At 42.0% G+C, this 19915-nt stretch overlaps 1 protein-coding gene and 1 long non-coding RNA gene across 3 annotated transcripts in view; one reads left to right on the forward strand and one right to left on the reverse strand.

The window, feature by feature from the left end:
* The window catches only part of bean1 (brain expressed, associated with NEDD4, 1), a 98122-nt gene that overhangs the window by 61348 nt on the left and 16859 nt on the right, over window positions 1-19915 (reverse strand). Inside the window, exon 2 of one of the 2 annotated variants that reach the window (XM_061966509.1) lies at window positions 5867-5986. The exons of the other annotated variant lie outside the window; for it this stretch is intronic. Coding sequence (XP_061822493.1) covers window positions 5867-5986 — 120 coding nt within the window. The remainder of the gene's footprint in view (window positions 1-5866; window positions 5987-19915) is intronic. 2 annotated transcript variants of the gene reach the window in all.
* Window positions 1-19915, forward strand: part of LOC133610372 (uncharacterized) — a 50729-nt gene that overhangs the window by 13817 nt on the left and 16997 nt on the right. The window contains exon 2 of the long non-coding RNA XR_009815859.1: window positions 5934-6078. This is a non-coding gene — a long non-coding RNA (uncharacterized lncRNA). The remainder of the gene's footprint in view (window positions 1-5933; window positions 6079-19915) is intronic.

A 19915-nucleotide genomic window follows, 5' to 3' on the forward strand; every position in this document is an offset into this window, starting at 1 on the left:
CTGTATATATTATTCATGGTGGGGCTTTGTCCCAGATTGCCCCTAACCCAAATCTGTTATTTCCTGACCCAACTGCATCGTCTTCAATTAGCGGGAAAGCACGACACAAATAATGCCAATTAGTCCCACGTTGCTAATGATGTTTCAAGTATTCTACGTCACATATCACGGCAATCGGGTCATCTCAGGCATCATGGCGCTGACTTCCTGTAAATACTCCTGGTCTTTAACCAGAAAGAGGCGTGCAAAATGTCAACCACCGAGCACACAAGGAAGCCTCTTATCTCCATCCCCGAGCTTTTTTATCTGCGTCTTCGCTCGCCGCCTTTATTCGCCACGCCGCTTCTTTTCCTGGGAGGGAAGCACGCGCGCCGGGAGAGATCAGGTTGTCGGGGGGCGGGGGTGGAGGGGTGTCCACAGAAAGAGTCAACCGGGGACGTGAATAATGGATCAGAGAGCCAAAAGGGAAGCGGAGCAATGAAGGAAGGCGAGCTTTTAAAGGGCAGGGGAAGGCAGGACCGGACAATGGCAGGCGGGGGAAGAGCGGGGGGGCTGGGGCTTATGTCCACTTTAGTGGCGGTCCATCTGTCCTCAAGTCCCGCATCTCCTTTGCCGCCGCCAGCTCGGGACACGTTGCATAAGGCTTATCTTTTATTGAGGCTTCTATAAATACGTCTCCTGTTCTCTCGGGCTCCACCTGCGATTCCCGGTTTCGAAAAAAAAAATATATATATACAAGATGGCCGCCAGAAAGCTGCAGTCACAACTTCCGACCGCAAACATTTTAATAGGCTCTGTGACCTTTGGTGAAACTGACTTTTTAGTCTTTGATTTTTTTTTATTTCAACTTTTACACTTTACTAAACAATGTCATCCCTTATTAAACTCGGATTTTACAACTTTAAACACAGCTGGAATGTGCAAGCCATCCCATAATCTTTTTTTTTTTTTTTACAGATGCTCTGTTGCTAGGCAGAATTGGTGGGGCACAACTAAAAAAAAGACACACATTTTACGATGATTGCTCATGACGTTGCAGAGCATTCGCGACTAGGGCTAAAACGATATCAGTATGTATCTCGATACCAATATTTTGGTACTGGTAACAAAATTATTTCCATACCTTTCGGTACTTTTCTAAATAAAAAAATTGCATTATTGTCTTTATTTTAACAAAACATCCTAGGGTACATTAAACATATGTTTATCATTGCAAGTTTGTCCTTAAATAAAATAGTGAACATACAAGATAACTTGTCTTTTATTCGTAAGTAAACAAACAGACTCCTAACTAGTCTGCTGACATATGCAGTAACATATTGTGTCATTTATCATTCTATTATGTTGTCAACATTATTAAGGACAAGTGGTAAAAAATGAATTATTAATTTATTTGTTCATTTACTGTTAATATCTGCTTACTTTCTCTTTTAACATGTTCTATCTACACTTCTGTTAAAATGGAATAATCACTTATTCTTCTCTTGTTTGATACTTTACATTAGTTTTGGATGATACCACAAATTTGGGTATCAATCCGATACCAAGTCGTTACAGGATCATACATTGGTCATATTCAAAGTCCTCTTGTGTCCAGAGACATATTTCCTGAGTTTATAAACATATTAGAATTTTTTTTTTATGTATTCATAGTAGTATTGACTAGATACATTACTGTACTTGGTATCATTACAGTGGATGTCAGGTGTAGATCCACCAATGGCGTTTCTTTACATTGTGACGGTGTGTAGTGATGCATGTTTAGCTATTCCTCATCCTGCAGGGATGATACTTGTAAGAAACGGACCGGTACTTTTCAGAGGCGGTATAGTACCGAATATGAGTAATTAGTATCGCGGTACTATACTAATACCAGTATGCCGTACAACCCTAATAGGCACGTAATCGATATCAACAAAATATGTTTTTCTTCTTCGTCGGGAGAAACTGGAAGTATGGAAGCAAGGTTGGTTGCATGAACAAAGGCGCTCGCTCTCTGGTAACCTAGCAACGCAGGAAGTGAGCACTGGTCAGTGGGCGTGACACGCTAACAGCCAATCAGGTAACAGCATCAGCTATCAAGTTTGGTTGTCTGTCTGGCGATTCATTCTTTGCATGGAGTGAGATAAGAAAGTCAAAATGAAGAAATAGTGGATACAAAAAACATACAAACCCTTTATTTGTTGAAGCGAAAATATTGAAATTCAACGATTTGGTGCATTTGCAAAGGGCTAAAATTATATACAATGCAAACTATAAACTGCTAGCCAAGAATGTACAACAATTCTTCTCAGCAAAAGAGGAGAAATATAACCTTAGAGGAAAATCTAATTTGAAACATTTGCATGCGCGTACAACACTTAAAACCTTGAAATGGTGGAAGTTTGAAAAATGGCCAATTCATTTTGAATGGGGGAAAATGTGCCGGAAAATCTGGAATTCTGGGAAATATGGGAATTTTTGGAATTTGTCAAGGAAAAACCCGCGATTCCTGAATAGGCTGAACAGTTTGAAGTTGGAACGGTTTGAATCGGATGGATAATGTGGAAGGTACAGCGCGCCAAAATCTGGAGAAGACGAATAATAACTAGATGAGGCAATTCCTGAAGGAATTGCGTGTGAATACTCCAATGCTGAAGTTGAACTGAAATCCTGGAATTTTTTTTGGATTTGTTGAAGTAGAGCACACAATTCCCAAACAGGCTGGGTATTTTGAAGTTGGAACAGTTTGAATCTGATGAAAAATGTGGGAGTTGTGGAACTTTGAAGAATGTGCCATTGATTTCAATGGGAATTTCCCCCAAATTTGGGAATTTCGGGAAAAGCTGGATTTCTTTTGAAAATGGTAAAAAAAAACTTGAATGGTCTGAATGAGTTGAAATGGTTGGTGTTGGAATTTTTCAAATCGGTCGACAAATATTGAAGTAGTAACAGGTATAATTGAGAAATGGTATTACGGAATTCCTGGAATTTTGGGAAAACCGGGAATTGCATTATTTCAAAAAACAACTTTGTTTATTTGTCCTGATTAAGAGGAATGTTTTGACAGTGGAACGGTTGAAGTGGGTTGAAAAATGTGGGAGGAGTAGTCAACAGAAAAAAAGGGCGGACATAGGGCTTTGGAACACCAGGAATTTTGCAAAATCCTGGAATTTTTTTTGAACTTGTAAAAAAGGTAGTTTAAACTTCCAGGTTGGTGGAATGTGTTGAAGGTAGAATGGTTTGAATCGGTTGAAAAATGTGGAAATGGTGGAAGATTGAAAAATGGGCATTTTATTTTGAATGGGGAACATGTCCCGGAAAACCTGGAATTCTGGGAAATATGGGGATTTTTGGAATTTGTCAAGGGAGAGCCCGCGATTCCCGAATAGATTGAACAGTTTTGAAGTTGGAACGGTTTGAATCCGATGAAAAATGTGGGAGTTGTGGAACTTTGAAGAATGTGCCATTGATTTCAATGGGAATTTCCCCAAAATTTGGGAATTTCGGGAAAAGCTGGAATTTTTTTTGAAAATGGTAAAAAAAACCTTGAATGGTCTGAATGAGTTGAAATGGTTGGTGTTGGAATTTTCAAATCGGTCGACAAATATTGAAGTAGTAACAGGTATAATTGAGAAATGTTATTACGGAATTCCTGGAATTTTGGGAAAACCGGGAATTTTATTAGTTAAAAAAAAACACTTCGTTTTTTTGTCCTGATTAAGAGGAATGTTTTGACAATGGAACGGTTGAAGTGGGTTGAAAAATGTGGGAGGAGTAGTCAACAGCAAAAAGGGTGGAAATAGGGCTTTGGAACACCAGGAATTTTGCAAAATCCTGGAATTTTTTTTGAACTTGTAAAAAAAGTAGTTTAAATTTCCAGGATGGTGGAATGTGTTGAAGGTAGAATGGTTTGAATCGGTTGAAAAATGTGGAAATTGTGGAAGTTTGAAAAATGGGCAATTTATTTTGAATGGGGAACATGTCCCGGAAAACCTGGAATTCTGGGAAATATGGGAATTTTTGGAATTTGTCAAGGGAAAGCCCGCGATTCCCGAATAGGCTGAACAGTTTGAAGTTGGAACGGTTTGAATCGGATGAAAAAATGTCGAAAGTAGAGCGCGCCAAAATCTGAAGAAGTCGAATAATAACTAGAAGAGGCAATTCCTGAAGGAATTGCGTGTGAATACTCCAATGCTGAAGTTAAACTGAAATCCTGGAATTTTTTTTACATTTGTTGAAGTAGAGCACACAATTCCCAAACAGGCTGGGTATTTTGAAGTTGGAACAGTTTGAATCCGATGAAAAATGTGGGAGTTGTGGAACTTTGAAGAATGTGCCATTGATTTCAATGGGAATTTCCCCAAAAATTGGGAATTTCGGGAGAAGCTGGAATTGTTTTTGAAAATGGTAAAAAAAAAACTTGAATGACCTGAATGAGTTGAAATGGTTGGTGTTGGAATTTTTCAAATCGGTCGACAAATGTTGAAGTAGTAACATGTTGAATTGAGAAATGGTATTAAGGAATTCCTGGGATTTTCGAAAAACCGGGAATTTTTCCAGTTCAAAAAACAACTTTGTTGTCCTAATTAAGAGGAATGTTTTGACAATGGAACGGTTGAAGTGGGTTGAAAAATGTGGGAGGAGTAGTCAACAGAAAAAAGGGCGGAAATAGGGCTTTGGAACACCAGGAATTTTGCAAAGTCCTGGAATTTTTTTTGAACTTGTAAAAAAAAAAGTAGTTTAAATTTCCAGGATGGTGGAATGTGTTGAAGGTAGAATGGTTTAAATTGGTTAAAAAATGTGGAAATGGTGGAAGTTTGAAAAATGGCCAATTCATTCATGTGCCTGTTTGTGTCAACTTTTGTGCATGTTATCAGATCAAAGTCTTAGGGTATGTAAACTTTTGATCAGGGTCATTTGGGTACTTTCTTTTGTCATTTTGATTTAAAAAGAGTAAACACAGTTGTTTGCCAATAAATAGCTTCACACAACCATTAAGCATGAGTGGAAGAAAGGTTTTTGTGTTATCATTACTATTCTCTAAAGAATGGCCAAGAAATCATAAATTCTCCCAGGGTATGTAAACTTATGAGCACAACTGTGTGTGTGTGTGTGTGTGTGTGTGTGTGTGTGTGTATATATGCATGTATGTATGTGTATATGTATGTATGTGTATATATATATATATATATATATATATGTATATATATGTGTGTATAAAAATATGTGTGTGTATATATATGTGTGTGTGTGTGTGTGTGTGTGTATATATATATATATATATATATATATATATATATATATATATATATATATACATACATACATACATACATACATACATACATACATGTATGTATGTATGTATATATATATATGTGTGTGTGTATATATATATATATATATACACATACATATATGTGTGTGTGTGTGTATATATATGTATGTATGTGTATATATATATATATATATATATATATATATATATATATAGAGCTGTGTACCTATTTTATGGTGGAATGTAGTCAATCATAGAACTGGCATCCAATGTTACCAAAAAAGTATTGATTTTGAATCGGGAATCGATCCTGAATCGAATCGTGTGGTGCCCACAGCCGTATTAACTATTGTTTATTTCTGAGGGAAAAATGGGTCAATGTTCAAGGAAAATATATATCATCTTGTTAAACCACATTAATAAAGTATTCAAAAAAAAAAAATTATTGACATCGACTGGTACAAAACACTTATATCGTGATACCGTTTTCAGCCGTATCGCCCGGCCCGACCAGTTCACCAAACCATCATTTCACCAGAGATGGATGTTTGGAAACTTCTGCGTGGCGTCATAAACATGCTTAGGAGAGTCCATCAAGTTTCCTACCTGAGCAGATCAATTTCATCAGCATGAACTCGTGTTCACAGCCTTTCCTCCCGGCGCATGTCAACAGGCAGGAAGCCAACTGCAACTGGTCTCCGGCACACGTCGCTGCCGCGCACGCCACTGCGAGAGGGGCGGGAGGAGAGGAGGAGGGAGAGGAGGAGGAGTCAGAGCCCACGGAGGAGTCAAGCCCACCCAAGCAAACAAACACGCAGGTAGATGGACAAACAGGAAGTGAACGAGAGAGGAGTGTGTGTGCTGTTTATAAAGCCTCGGGGTGTGTGTGTGTGTGTGTGTGTGTGTGTGTGTGTGTGTGTGTGTGTGTGTGTGTGTGTGTGTGTGTGTGTGTGTGTGTGTGTGTGTGTGTGTGTGTGTGTGTGTGTGTGTGTGTGTGTGTGTGTGTGTGTGTGTGTGTGTGTGTGTGTGTGTGTGTGTGTGTGTGTGTGTGTGTGTGTGTGTGTGTGTGTGTGTGTGTGTGTGTGTGTGTGTGTGTGTGTGTGTGTGTGTGTGTGTGTGTGTGTGTGTGTGTGTGTGTGTGTGTGTGTGTGTGTGTGTGTGTGTGTGTGTGTGTGTGTGTGTGTGTGTGTGTGTGTGTGTGTGTGTGTGTGTGTGTGTGTGTGTGTGTGTGTGTGTGTGTGTGTGTGTGTGTGTGTGTGTGTGTGTGTGTGTGTGTGTGTGTGTGTGTGTGTGTGTGTGTGTGTGTGTGTGTGTGTGTGTGTGTGTGTGTGTGTGTGTGTGTGTGTGTGTGTGTGTGTGTGTGTGTGTGTGTGTGTGTGTGTGTGTGTGTGTGTGTGTGTGTGTGTGTGTGTGTGTGTGTGTGTGTGTGTGTGTGTGTGTGTGTGTGTGTGTGTGTGTGTGTGTGTGTGTGTGTGTGTGTGTGTGTGTGTGTGTGTGTGTGTGTGTGTGTGTGTGTGTGTGTGTGTGTGTGTGTGTGTGTGTGTGTGTGTGTGTGTGTGTGTATGAACGTTCTCCACTGCTGTCTTTCCAGAACATGACCACGGGGGGTGTTGTTAAGAGTTCCGATCGATCGCACAAAGCAGCCATACATTCAGTGGCGGGTAGGGTTGTACTGTATACCGGTATTGGTATAGTACCGTGATACTAATGAATCATTTTCGGAGGAGCATGTTCGGCAGCGCACAGTCACAGAGTACTTACAAGCAGACATAGTGTGTAGACAGAAAAGGGAGAACGGGCGCATTTTGGCTTAAAAACTAACGATAAAGGTGAAGTTATAACACTGAGGTGCTTTAAGACATGACTAGGTTGAAAAACACTGCATTCAACAACTTAAACGGGGCTGCTGCGCATGCTCTTCACTACTGTGGCATGCTGGGTAATGGAGTTCTAATGTTACCTGGCTCATAACATCGCTATTTATATCTGCCTTAGGCCATCTCGAAGGCCTTACTGACAACAACTCGTGATCTAATTGGCAATTGCAACGGTCTATCAACTGTATGTGCCCGTTCACTTACAGCGCATTGCTGAATCTGAAGGTCTCTGGCAGATTTGGTACAGCATGGCAACATAAGCGAGCAGAATTCTGATTGGATAAAAACTCTATAACCTAAAAACAGCACTGGAAGGAGAATAATATGACATGATAAGAATATGAATACTTTTAGATATTTAGGGAAAGTAAATTAAAAAATTACTTTTATCTTTAATCATGTTCATGATTTCTGGCTTTGTTAGGCCAGCAGAGAAGCCCTTGCACACCACTGCCTACATTTCATCGGTATGTTGCAAACAAACCAATCGTACGCCGCGAGCTTACTGTACTCGACGATACTCCAACAGGAAATGCAGACCAGTTCCAAGAAGGAGCGTGAAAAACAAATACAAACCCCGTTTCCATATGAGTTGGTGTTAGATGTAAATATAAGCGGAATACAATGATTTGCACATCATTTTCAACCCATATTCAGTTGAATATGCTACAAAGACAACATATTTGATGTTCAAACTGATAAACATTTTTTTTGTGCAAATAATCATTAACTTTATAATTTGATGCCAGCAACACGTGACAAAGAAGTTGGGAAAGGTGGCAATAAATACTGATAAAGTTGAGGAATGCTCATCAAACACTTATTTGGAACATCCCACAGGTGTGCAGGCTAATTGGGAACAGGTGGGTGCCGTGATTGGGTATAAAAGTAGATTCCATGAAATGCTCAGTCATTCACAAACAAGGATGGGGCGAGGGTCACCACTTTGTCAACAAATGCGTGAGCAAATTGTTGAACAGTTTGAGAAACACCTTTCTCAAGCAGCTATTGCAAGGAATTTAGGGATTTCCCCATCTACGGTCCGTAATATCATCAAAGGGTTCAGAGAATCTGGAGAAATCACTGCACGTAATCAGCTAAGCCCGTGACCTTCGATCCCTCAGGCTGTACTGCAACAAGCGACATCAGTGTGTAAAGGATATCACCACATGGGCTCAGGAACACTTCAGAAACCCACTGTCAGTAACTACAGTTGGTCGCTACATCTGTAAGTGCAAGTTAAAACTCTCCTATGCAAGGCCAAAACCGTTTATCAACAACACCCAGAAACGCCGTCGGCTTTGCTGGGCCTGAGCTCATCTAAGATGGACTTATACAAAGTGGAAAAGTGTTCTCTGGTCTGACGAGTCCACATTTCAAATTGTTTTTGGAAACTGTGGATGTCGTGTCCTCCGGACCAAAGAGGAAAAGAACCATCCAGATTGTTATAGGCGCAAAGTTCAAAAGCCAGCATCTGTGATGGTATGGGGGTGTATTAGTGCCCAAGACATGGGTAACTTACACATCTGTGAAGGCGCCATTAATGCTGAAAGGTACATACAGGTTTTGGAGCAACATATATTGCCATCCAAGCAACGTTACCATGGACGCCCCTGCTTATTTCAGCAAGACAATGCCAAGCCACGTGTTACATCAACTTGGCTTCATAGTAAAAGAGTGCGGGTACTAGACTGGCCTGCCTGTAGTCCAGACCTGTCTCCCATTCAAAATGTGTGGCGCATTATGAAGCCTAAAATACCACGGAGACCCCCGGACTGTTGAACAACTTAAGCTGTACATCAAGCAAGAATGGGAAAGAATTCCACCTGAGAAGCTTAAAAAATGTGTCTCCTCAGTTCCCAAACGTTTACTGAGTGTTGTTAAAAGGAAAGGCCATGTAACCCAGTGGTGAACATGCCCTTCCCAACTACTGTGGCACGTGTTGCAGCCATGAAATTCTAAGTTAATTATTATTTGCAAAAAAAAATAAAGTTTATCAGTTTGAACATCAAATATGTTGTCTTTGTAGCATATTCAACTGAATATGGATTGAAAAGGATTTGCAAATCATTGTATTCCGTTTATATTTACATCTAACACAATTTCCCAACTCATATGGAAACGGGGTTTGTATAAACGGTGTCGCCGTAGCCAGATTACCCACATGCAGTTAGGGATGGGTGCCTTTCACACATTTGAACCAGTAAGGTACCTTTTCTTGGTACGAGGGAATCGATACTGGTTCTCAACGATACCGATTTTCAGTACTTATGTGTGTGTTGTAGTGTTGTTCTGATCAAACTTTTCGATACTTTTCTAAATAAAGGGGACTTCAAAAATGTCATTATTGGCTTTATTTTAACAAACAAATCTTGTGGTACATTAAACATAAGTTTCTTATTGCAATTTTGTCCTTAAATAAAATAGTGAACATACTAGACAACTTGTCTTTTATTAGTAAGTAAGCAAACAAAGCCTCCTAATTTAGCTGCTGACATATGCAGTAACATATTGTGCCATTTATCATTCTATTATGTTGTCAACATTAAGGACAAGTGGTAGAAAATGAATTATTAATCTACTTGTTCATTTACTGTTAATATCTGCTTACTTTCTCTCTTAACAAGTTCTATCTACACTTCTATTAAGATGTAATAATCACTTATTCTTCTGTTTGGATACTTTACATTAGTTTTGGATGATACCACAAATTTGGGTATCAATTCGATACCAAGTCGTTACAGGATCACACATTGGTCATATTCAAAGTCCTCATGTGTCCAGGGACATATTTCCTGAGTTTATAAACACAATATGAATTTAAAAAAAAAAACGAAAGAAGATGTGATGCCAAAAAATATTGACGTAATCATAGTAGTATCGACTAGATACGCTACTGTACTTGGTATCATTACAGTGGATGTCAGGTGTAGATCCACCATTGGCGTTTGTTTACATTTTGACGCCGGTGAGCTACGGTGGGGGAGGGTCGATGGACCGGTGCTTTTCAGAGGCGGTATAGTACCGAATATGATTCATTAGTATCGGGGTACTATACTAATACCGGTATACCGTACAACCCTAGTGTGTTGATAAGTAAAATAATTTTTTAATGCAACATTTAAAAATGAGCTGATTATGACAAACTGCTGTCCAGTTATTTCTCGTTTTACTATCACATTTCTCAGTCTCATTTGCAAGCATGAAGTTAAGTTGCATTTACAGTTGCTCTAAAAAGTGTTACTTGAGATCTCCGATAATATCGGACTGCCGATATTATCGGCCGATAAATGCTTTAAATGTAATATCGTAAATTATCGGTATCTGTTTCAAAATTATCGGTATCGGTTTCGAAAAGTAATATGTATGACTTTTTATAACGCCGCTATGTACACGGATGCAGGGAGAAGTACAGAGCGCCAATAAACCTAAAAGGAACTGCCTTTGCATGCCGGCCCAAACACATAATATCTAGGGCAGGGGTCGGCAACCCAAAATGTTGAAAGAGCCATACTGGACCAAAAATACAAAAACAAATCTGTCTGGAGCCGCAAAAAATTAAAAGCCATATTACATACAGATAGTGTGTCATGAGATATAAATTGAATCAAGAGGACTTTAAGGAAACCAAATGAGCTCAAATATACCTACAAACGAGGCATAATGATGCAATATGTACATATAGCTAGCCTAAATAGCATGTTAGCATCGATTAGCTTGCAGTCATGCAGTGACCAAATACGTCTGATTCGCACTCCACACAAGTCAATAACATCAACAAAACTCACCTTTGTGCATTCATGCACAACGTTAAAAGTCTGGTGGACAAAATGAGACGAAAAAGAACTGACATAAAACACGCCCTAGAAAGTCGGAGAAAGTTATACATGTAAACAAACTACGGTGAGTTCAAGGACCGCCAAAATTAGTAGGACAAAACGGTGCTCGCCAAATACTTGAATCAGTGAAGCATGTTTAATATAAACAGTGTGCTTTATAACAATTAGGGAGGTTTGTGTCATGTTTGTCCTCCTACAGAAACCATATTAAAACAATAAAAAAATGTTTTTTTCCCTCATCTTTTTCCATTTTTCATACATTTTTGAAAAAGCTCCAGAGAGCCACTAGGGCGGCGCTAGAGAGAGCCGCGGGTTGCCGACCCCTGATCTAGGGCTTTTCACACAAGTGAATGCCATTCATACTTGGTCAACAGCAATACAGGTCACACTGAGGGTGGCCGTATAAACAACTTTAACACTGTTACAAGTATGCGCCACACTGTGAACCCACACCAAACAAGAATGACAAACACATTTCGGGCGAACATCCGCACCGTAACACAACATAAACACAACAGAACAAATACCCAGAACCCCTTGCAGCACTAACTTTTCCGGGACGCTACAATATACACCCCCCGTTACCCCCTACCCCCCACCTCAACCCCGCCCGACCAACCCCGCCCACCTCATGTCCCAAATTCTGCTGTTTTGAGGTATGTTTAAAAAAATAATGCACTTTGTGACTTCAATAATAAATATGGCAGTGCCATGTTGGCATTTTTTTCCATAACTTGAGTTGATTTATTTTGGAAAACCTTGTTACATTGTTTAATGGATCCACCGGGGCATTACAACAAAATTAGGCATAATAATGTGTTAATTCCACGACTGTATATATCGGTATCGGTTGATATCGGAATCGGTAATTAAGAGTTGGACAATATCGGAATATCGGATATCGGCAAAAAAGCCAAAAAGCCATTATCGGACATCTCTAGTTAATACTGTAACTATTGTACTTGTTACGCACCGGCTGTTTGATTGTCACGTGCATCTTAGTTGTAGTATCCATGAACAAACTTTGGAGGTGTCGAAATTGCCGTGTAAAATTGCTAATGCTAATCAGTAGCATGTCAATGGCAAAGCCAATGTATATTAGCATCAAGCTAGCACATTTTTTGGAAGAGCGGAGCCTCACTTTACGCACATTGAAGCCTTTCTTTTGAATCAGGTGCTATTATTATTATATATTTTTTTGTTTACTTTTTTAATGTTAAATGCCTGTAATGTGATTACTTTTTATTGTTAAATTTTTTATGTGCAGCACTCTGGAGACAATTTTGTTGTTAATAGTGCTATACAAATAAAAAGGATTGGATTGGATTTGGTGGTGTTGAAATATGCAGCATGACCGACAGGTTGTTTTGGATGAGTCTGCTCTCGATGCTGCTGGAGTGATCGCCAAGTGCAAAGAGCATGACGTACCCAGGTGCCGAAACATGGCATTGTTTGATTTTACGCAAAATGACTAATTAAAGTAAAAATATGAATACTACAGAAGTATTTGCCACGAGATGAGAACAAATGAATCAGAGCGTGCTGTTCAGTATCGTGGCCACTGATTGGCTAAGCCTTAGCATTACTATATTGCATTAAAGTAGTGTAAAGGTGACTAAAGGGCGTTATTTCGTGTCTAGAGGGCTGTTATAGTGTTACCAAACGTGTTGTAGCATTGGACGGGATAATAATGGCCTCTAGTTGAAGAATGTCAAGAAAAGCTATAACTCTGCATGATCTTAGCCAATTTTAATGATCATGTTCATTTTAAAACACACTCTCATACTTGGTCAACAGCCATACATGTCACACTAAGGGTTGTCGTATAAACAATGCCAACACTGTCATAAACCTGTGCCACATGACGAAACCACAGTGAACAACAATGACATACACATTTAGAGAGAACATTTTCACCGCAACACATTAACACGACGGAACAAATTCCCAGAATCCCCCGCAGCACCAACTCTTCCGGGACGCTACAATGTTTAGAAAGTCGTAAAAATAGGTTATTTATGCTGGAGCTGTGAAAATATTTGATTTAAAATGAATAATTTTCTTGGAAATGAATTGACCACGGTCAGCGATTAAATGAGGGACGGCTGTTTAGAATATGTAAATATCACATGTTTTACTAATTCTGCGCGCGTTTTAAAGTCACGCTTGGGTTCATTTTTGGTACAGTAAGGACCAAAATGCAAAACAGAAAACTGCTTAGATTTTGTTAGAATATATATATATATTTTTTAATATTTTTTGTTTATATCCCATCCCCCCAAAAAAAGGAAACAGCAAAAAAAAACAAAGTAGTATCTATAAATACATCAATTAAATAAACAAACAAAAAAATACATAAATAGTACATTAATAATAATAATAATCAAAAATAGAATAAAAATATACAAACACATATATATATATATACACATAAATACAAAATTAAAGTCAGGCTTATGGGCCGTGACATAATTGACCCAGTTTTCCCAGTATGAAGTAAATTTCTCCAATTTATAATTAATAAAGGCAGTTATCTTCTCCATTTTATATATATCCATTGTTGTTTCCATCCATTGCTTCAAAGTTGGGCTCTCCTGGGATATTCATTTCCAAGTAATGGTCTTTTTACAGGCCACCAGTAGGATATTCATTAAGTGTTTATCTTACTTCAGCCAGTCCTGAGGTACATGTCCAAAAAACGAATAATTTTTTTTTAAGGACATTTTTGAATAAATTAACAATATATTTAAATTGAACAGGTTTCTTAAAGTGCAAGGATGTCGACAAGTGCACCAGTAAGAGTTATACCAGTGTTATATTTTTTAATTAGAGTTTTCAAGCTCTGGCTTCTCCTTGGCACTTTACCGAGTCGACATGTGATTCTACCACTTCCTGTTTTTTTACTGAAATGTGTACTAAATGTGGCTCGCCGAAAAAAATCCCATTTTGACACTACCGTTGCATCACTAAAATACAGAAAATGGCCACTTTTTTAAAGTCATTTTGGTGAAAATTTCCGGGATAAAAAGTGCCTCAAAATCCGAAATACAAGCTGTTCCAGTTCAACTGATTTCATATTTTATTATCATCTCTTTTGGTTGATCACTCCCTGTGGAAGTCTCTGCTTGTGGTGGGTTCTCCCGACGCCGACAGATCTTCGGGAGCCCGGTAGACAGGCTGGATCAAGTCTTTTATTTTCATAAACCAGTATGGTTTGCATTCCAGCAGTTTATAGTTAGGACTTTTCAGTCCGGCGTGTCTCTGCTTTCCGTGTCTCTCTCTCTCTGGCTCCAACTCCAACAACGTGTCTCAGTCCGGCTGCTGCTAATAAAGGCGACTGGTGATTAGATAACCAGCCCCAGCTGGGCAATCCACTCACCTGCCGCTGGCTTCGAGGCCGGGCCATACACACCCCATTCCTGCAGGAGGCGCGCCGACCACGCCCTCCTCCACACTCCCCTTTATAGTTTTCTGTCACCCAGCACTAGTTGCTGGGTCAATATTTGCTATATGCAACATTTACGTTCTCCTGGTTTTTTCTCCTCGCTCTAGTGATTGTTCTGCTCACTAGTATTCCTTGTTTTTCACCCTTGGTGACATTTTGTTTTTTTAGCTCCCTGCTTGTTAGCGTCCTCAGTTTTTGTGTTTTAGTCCTGCGTTTAATTTATTAAAAGGCTTAATCTTACCTGCACACTGCTCCAGCTTGTTTTCTGCTCCCCCAACGTCACAATCTCAACATTTTAATTGATATAAGAGAATATTAGTGAGTTTGCAGGCAAAAACATACATTTTATAAGCATATTCTGTCGAGCATATTCTGTCGAGGGATGGTCATTTCACAACAATTTCTTTGATTATACACAGTCACTTACAGTAAATCATTTTTACAAGTGCGAGTTTTTTCCCCTAAATGTTCTGAACTCCTGTGTTAAATGTGCTGTTTGAAGCACAACACAACTGGCCAGATTGTACACAATGGAGTTGCAACTGAATCAACAGCGCCTCTGCTGGTTGCTGCCCAGTAGTGCACTCCAGTTTGCCTCCATTGCTACACTGAAGATGGGCTCATAATAATAATAATAATAATAATAATAATTAAAAAACATTTTTTTTAAAGGCACTCAAAGACGCGTACGCATACATAATCAAAATAAAACATAATCATAGAAGCCCATACAGTATAATAATAAAAACATTATGCACCAATAACACTCACAGCAAGTGAGGTGCATTCATGAACCTCGGAATTGTGAGTGTCAACCTTAATAATCATTAAATATGTTCCATGTTGTTGCTAATAATTTGTTTTGGGTTTTATTTTTTTTAATTTCTTGGTTATTTTATTATATGAATGTTAAAAATGTCATGAAAATTAAAAAAAATGAATTGTTTAAAAAAAAATAAAAAAATAAAATGTGCATGTTTTTTTAAAATTTATAAGTACCGGTATGGGCACAGTTTCAAAAGTATCAATTTGGTTAAAAATGTAAATCGTAGCCAAAACCCGACTTGACCGTTTGTTTACTGAGTCGGCGTAGAGAAGGCCTGGGCGATTAAAACGATATCAATACACAGTATATGGCGATAGACACGTAATGGATAGCAATAAAAGAACGGGTTCGATATTTTATTTTTTCGTTTTTATCGGAAGAATGTGGAAGTCATCAGTCTGCATCATTTTCAGAACACAGTGGTCTGAAAATGATGCAGAACCACATAATTTTTGCCGCGCTCACCCTTTAGAGCACAGCTGTACCTTCCTGGCACCAAACCTGCAGAAAATAGTTCTTCTCAGGTCTCTCTACGTTTACATTTTCACTATTTTCTTACACTTTATAAAGCATTTCTTACATATTCCTCCATTTTAAGAGCTTTTTGTTACGTGTTTAATGTGATTTTACTATTTCTCCCGGTCTATTTCTGATAAGTCATTAAAAAAAAATCAATAGTTATCGATACTGATCGATATAAAACACTTAAATCGTGATACAGTTTTCAGCCGATTCCTGTTCGACCCCAAAACCTCGGTTCTTGTTGGATGTTGTGTTCACGTCTTGGAATATGCGTTATGCAGGCCATTTGGGAATATTTGTGAGGTTGAAAGACCTTGAAGAACAAACGGCTCCAGTGTCTGTTTAGCCTGAAGCATGAAGTCCGGCCAGTAGCATTTACAGTCCCCCCATGCTTTCAGAAGTTGTGAGTCTTATTTTAAATCAACTAGTTCCTTGTAACCTCAACCTCCAAAAAGCACAAGATTTCAACAGAACTTGGAAAACAAATACCTCGTTGAGGTTTTACTCGTTTTATATCACACAGACTGGATGGCAGTGGAAGCACATACTTGGACCTCATTGTCAAATTACTGTACTGTTGTATTGAATCGTAACTATTTTTTGAAAGTGTCAGAAGAAGAGCGTTCACTCGAAAAACACAAAGTTCAACACAGTAAAATCTGATGAGTCGTCTTAACATTCACCATCGTGAAGATTTACGGAAGCAGTACGACGCCGTTAAGCTAAGACCTCCATCCATCCATCCATCTTCTTCCGCTTATCCGAGGTCGGGTAGCGGGGGCAGCAGCTTAAGCAGGGAAGCCCAGACTTCCCTCTCCCCAGCCACTTCGTCCAGCTCTTCCTGTGGGACCCCGATGCGTTCCCAGGCCAGCCGAGAGACATAGTCTTCCCAACGTGTCCTGGGTCTTCCCCGCGGCCTCCTACCGGTGGGACGTGCCCTAAACACCTCCCTAGGGAGGCGTTTGGGTGGCATCCTGACCAGATGCCCGAACCACCTCATCTGGCTCCTCTCGATGTGGAGGAGCAGCGGCTTTACTTTGAGCTCCTCCCGGATGACAGAGCTTCTCACCCTATCTCTAAGGGAGAGCCCCGCCACCCGGCGGAGGAAACTCATTTCGGCCGCTTGTACCCGTGATCTTGTCCTTTCGGTCATAACCCAAAGCTCATGACCATAGGTGAGGATGGGAACGTAGATCGACCGGTAAATTGAGAGCTTTGCCTTCCGGCTCAGCTCCTTCTTCACCACAACGGATCGATACAGCGTCCGCATTACTGAAGACGCCGCACCGATCCGCCTGTCGATCTCACGATCCACTCTTCCCCCACTCGTGAACAAGACTCCGAGGTACTTGAACTCCTCCACTTGGGGCAAGATCTCCTCCCCAACCCGGAGATGGCACTCCACCCTTTTCCGGGCGAGAACCATGGACTCGGACTTGGAGGTGCTGATTCTCATCCCAGTCGCTTCACACTCAGCTGCGAACCGATCCAGTGAGAGCTGAAGATCCTGGCCAGATGAAGCCATCAGGACCACATCATCTGCAAAAATCAGAGACCTAATCCTGCAGCCACCAAACCAGATCCCCTCAACGCCTTGACTGCGCCTAGAAATTCTGTCCATAAAAGTTATGAACAGAATCGGTGACAAAGGGCAGCCTTGGCGGAGTCCAACCCTCACTGGAAACGTGTCCGACTTACTACCGGCAATGCGGACCAAGCTCTGGCACTGATCATACAGGGAGCGGACTGCCACAATCAGACAGTCCGATACCCCGTACTCTCTGAGCACTCCCCACAGGACTTCCCGAGGGACACGGTCGAATGCCTTCTCCAAGTCCACAAAACACTTGTAGACTGGTTGGGCAAACTCCCATGCACCCTCAAGGACCCTGCCGAGAGTATAGAGCTGGTCCACAGTTCCACGACCAGGACGAAAACCACACTGTTCCTCCTGAATCCGAGGTTCGACTATCCGGCGTAGCCTCCTCTCCAGTACACCTGAATAGACCTTACCGGGAAGGCTGAGGAGTGTGATCCCACGATAGTTAGAACACACCCTCCGGTTCCCCTTCTTAAAGAGAGGAACCACCACCCCGGTCTGCCAATCCAGAGGTACCGCCCCCGATGTCCACGCGATGCTGCAGAGTCTTGTCAACCAAGACAGCCCCACACCATCCAGAGCCTTAAGGAACTCCGGGCGGATCTCATCTACCCCCGGGGCCTTGCCACCAAGGAGTTTTTTAACTACCTCAGCAACCTCAGCCCCAGAAATAGGAGAGCCCACCACAGACTCCCCAGGCACTGCTTCCTCATAGGAAGACGTGTTTGTGGGATTGAGGAGGTCTTCGAAGTATTCCCTCCACCGATCCACAACATCCGCAGTCGAGGTCAGCAGAACACCATCCTCACCATACACGGTGTTGATAGTGCACTGCTTCCCCTTCCTGAGGCGGCGGATGGTGGACCAGAATTGCTTCGAAGCCGTCCGGAAGTCGTTTTCCATGGCCTCACCGAACTCCTCCCATGTCCGAGTTTTTGCCTCTGCGACCGCTGAAGCCGCACACCGCTTGGCCTGTCGGTACTTGTCCGCTGCCTCAGGAGTCCTATGAGCCAAAAGAACCCGATAGGACTCCTTCTTCAGCTTGACGGCATCCCTCACCGCCGGTGTCCACCAACGGGTTCTAGGATTACCGCCACGGCAAGCATCAACTACCTTGCGGCCACAGCTCCAATCAGCCGCCTCGACAATAGAGGCGCGGAACATGGTCCATTCGGACTCAATGTCCAGCACCTCCCTCGTGACATGTTCAAAGTTCTTCCGGAGGTGGGAATTGAAACTCTCTCTGACAGGAGACTCTGCCAGACGTTCCCAGCAAACCCTCACTATGCGTTTGGGCCTGCCAGGTCTGTCCGGCATCTTCCCCCACCATCGCAGCCAACTCACCACCAGGTGGTGATCGGTAGAAAGCTCCGCCCCTCTCTTCACCCGAGTGTCCAAAACATGAGGCCGCAAATCCGATGACACAACTACAAAGTCGATCATGGAACTGCGGCCTAGGGTGTCCTGGTGCCAAGTGCACATATGGACACCCTTATGTTTGAACATGGTGTTCGTTATGGACAATCTGTGACGGGCACAAAAGTCCAATAACAAAACACCGCTCGGGTTCAGATCCGGGCAGCCATTCTTCCCAATCACGCCTCTCCAGGTTTCACTGTCGCTGCCAACATGAGCATTGAAGTCCCCCAGTAGAACGAGGGAATCCCCCGGGGGAGCACTCTCAAGTACTCCCTCGAGTGAATCCAAAAAGGGTGGGTACTCTGAGCTGCGGTTTGGCGCGTAAGCGCAAACCACAGTCAGGACCCGTTCCCCCACCAGAAGGCGGAGGGAAGCTACCCTCTCGTCCACCGGGTTGAACTCCAACGTACAGGCTCTGAGCCGGGGGGAAACAAGAATTGCCACCCCAGCCCGTCGCCTCTCACTGCCGGCAACGCCAGAGTGGAAGAGAGTCCAGCCCCTCTCGAGAGAACTGGTTCCAGAGCCCTTGCTGTGCGTCGAAGTGAGTCCGACTATATCTAGCCGGAACTTCTCCACCTCGCACACTAGCTCAGGCTCCTTCCCCCCCAGCGAGGTGACGTTCCACGTCCCAAGAGCTAGCTTCTGTAGCCGAGGATCGGACCGCCAAGTGCCCTGCCCTCTGCTGCCGCCCAGCTCACATCGCACCCGACCTCTATGACCCCTGCTATGGGTGGTGAGTCCATTGGAGGGGGGACCCACGTTGCCTCTTCGGGCTGTGCCCGGCCGGGCCCCATGGGGACAGCGCTCGCCATCGTGCCCCACCTCCGGGCCTGGCTCCAGAGGGGGGCCCCGGTGACCCGCGTCCGGGCAAGGGAAATCTGGGTTCCTTGTTTGTTTTCTTCATAAAGGTCTTCGAGCTGCTCTTTGTCTGATCCCTCACCTAGGACCAGTTTGTCTTGGGAGACCCTACCAGGGAGCATAAAGCCCCCGGACAACATAGCTCCTAGGATCATTGGGACACGCAAACTCCTCTACCACGTTAAGGTGGCAGCTCAGAGAGGAGAAGCTAAGACCTAGGGTTTACAAATATGTTCCAACAGGAACCGAGGTTTTGGGGTCGAACAGGA

Source organism: Nerophis lumbriciformis, linkage group LG02 (assembly GCF_033978685.3).
Source record: "Nerophis lumbriciformis linkage group LG02, RoL_Nlum_v2.1, whole genome shotgun sequence".
In the NCBI taxonomy this organism is placed as follows: Eukaryota; Metazoa; Chordata; class Actinopteri; order Syngnathiformes; family Syngnathidae; genus Nerophis; species Nerophis lumbriciformis.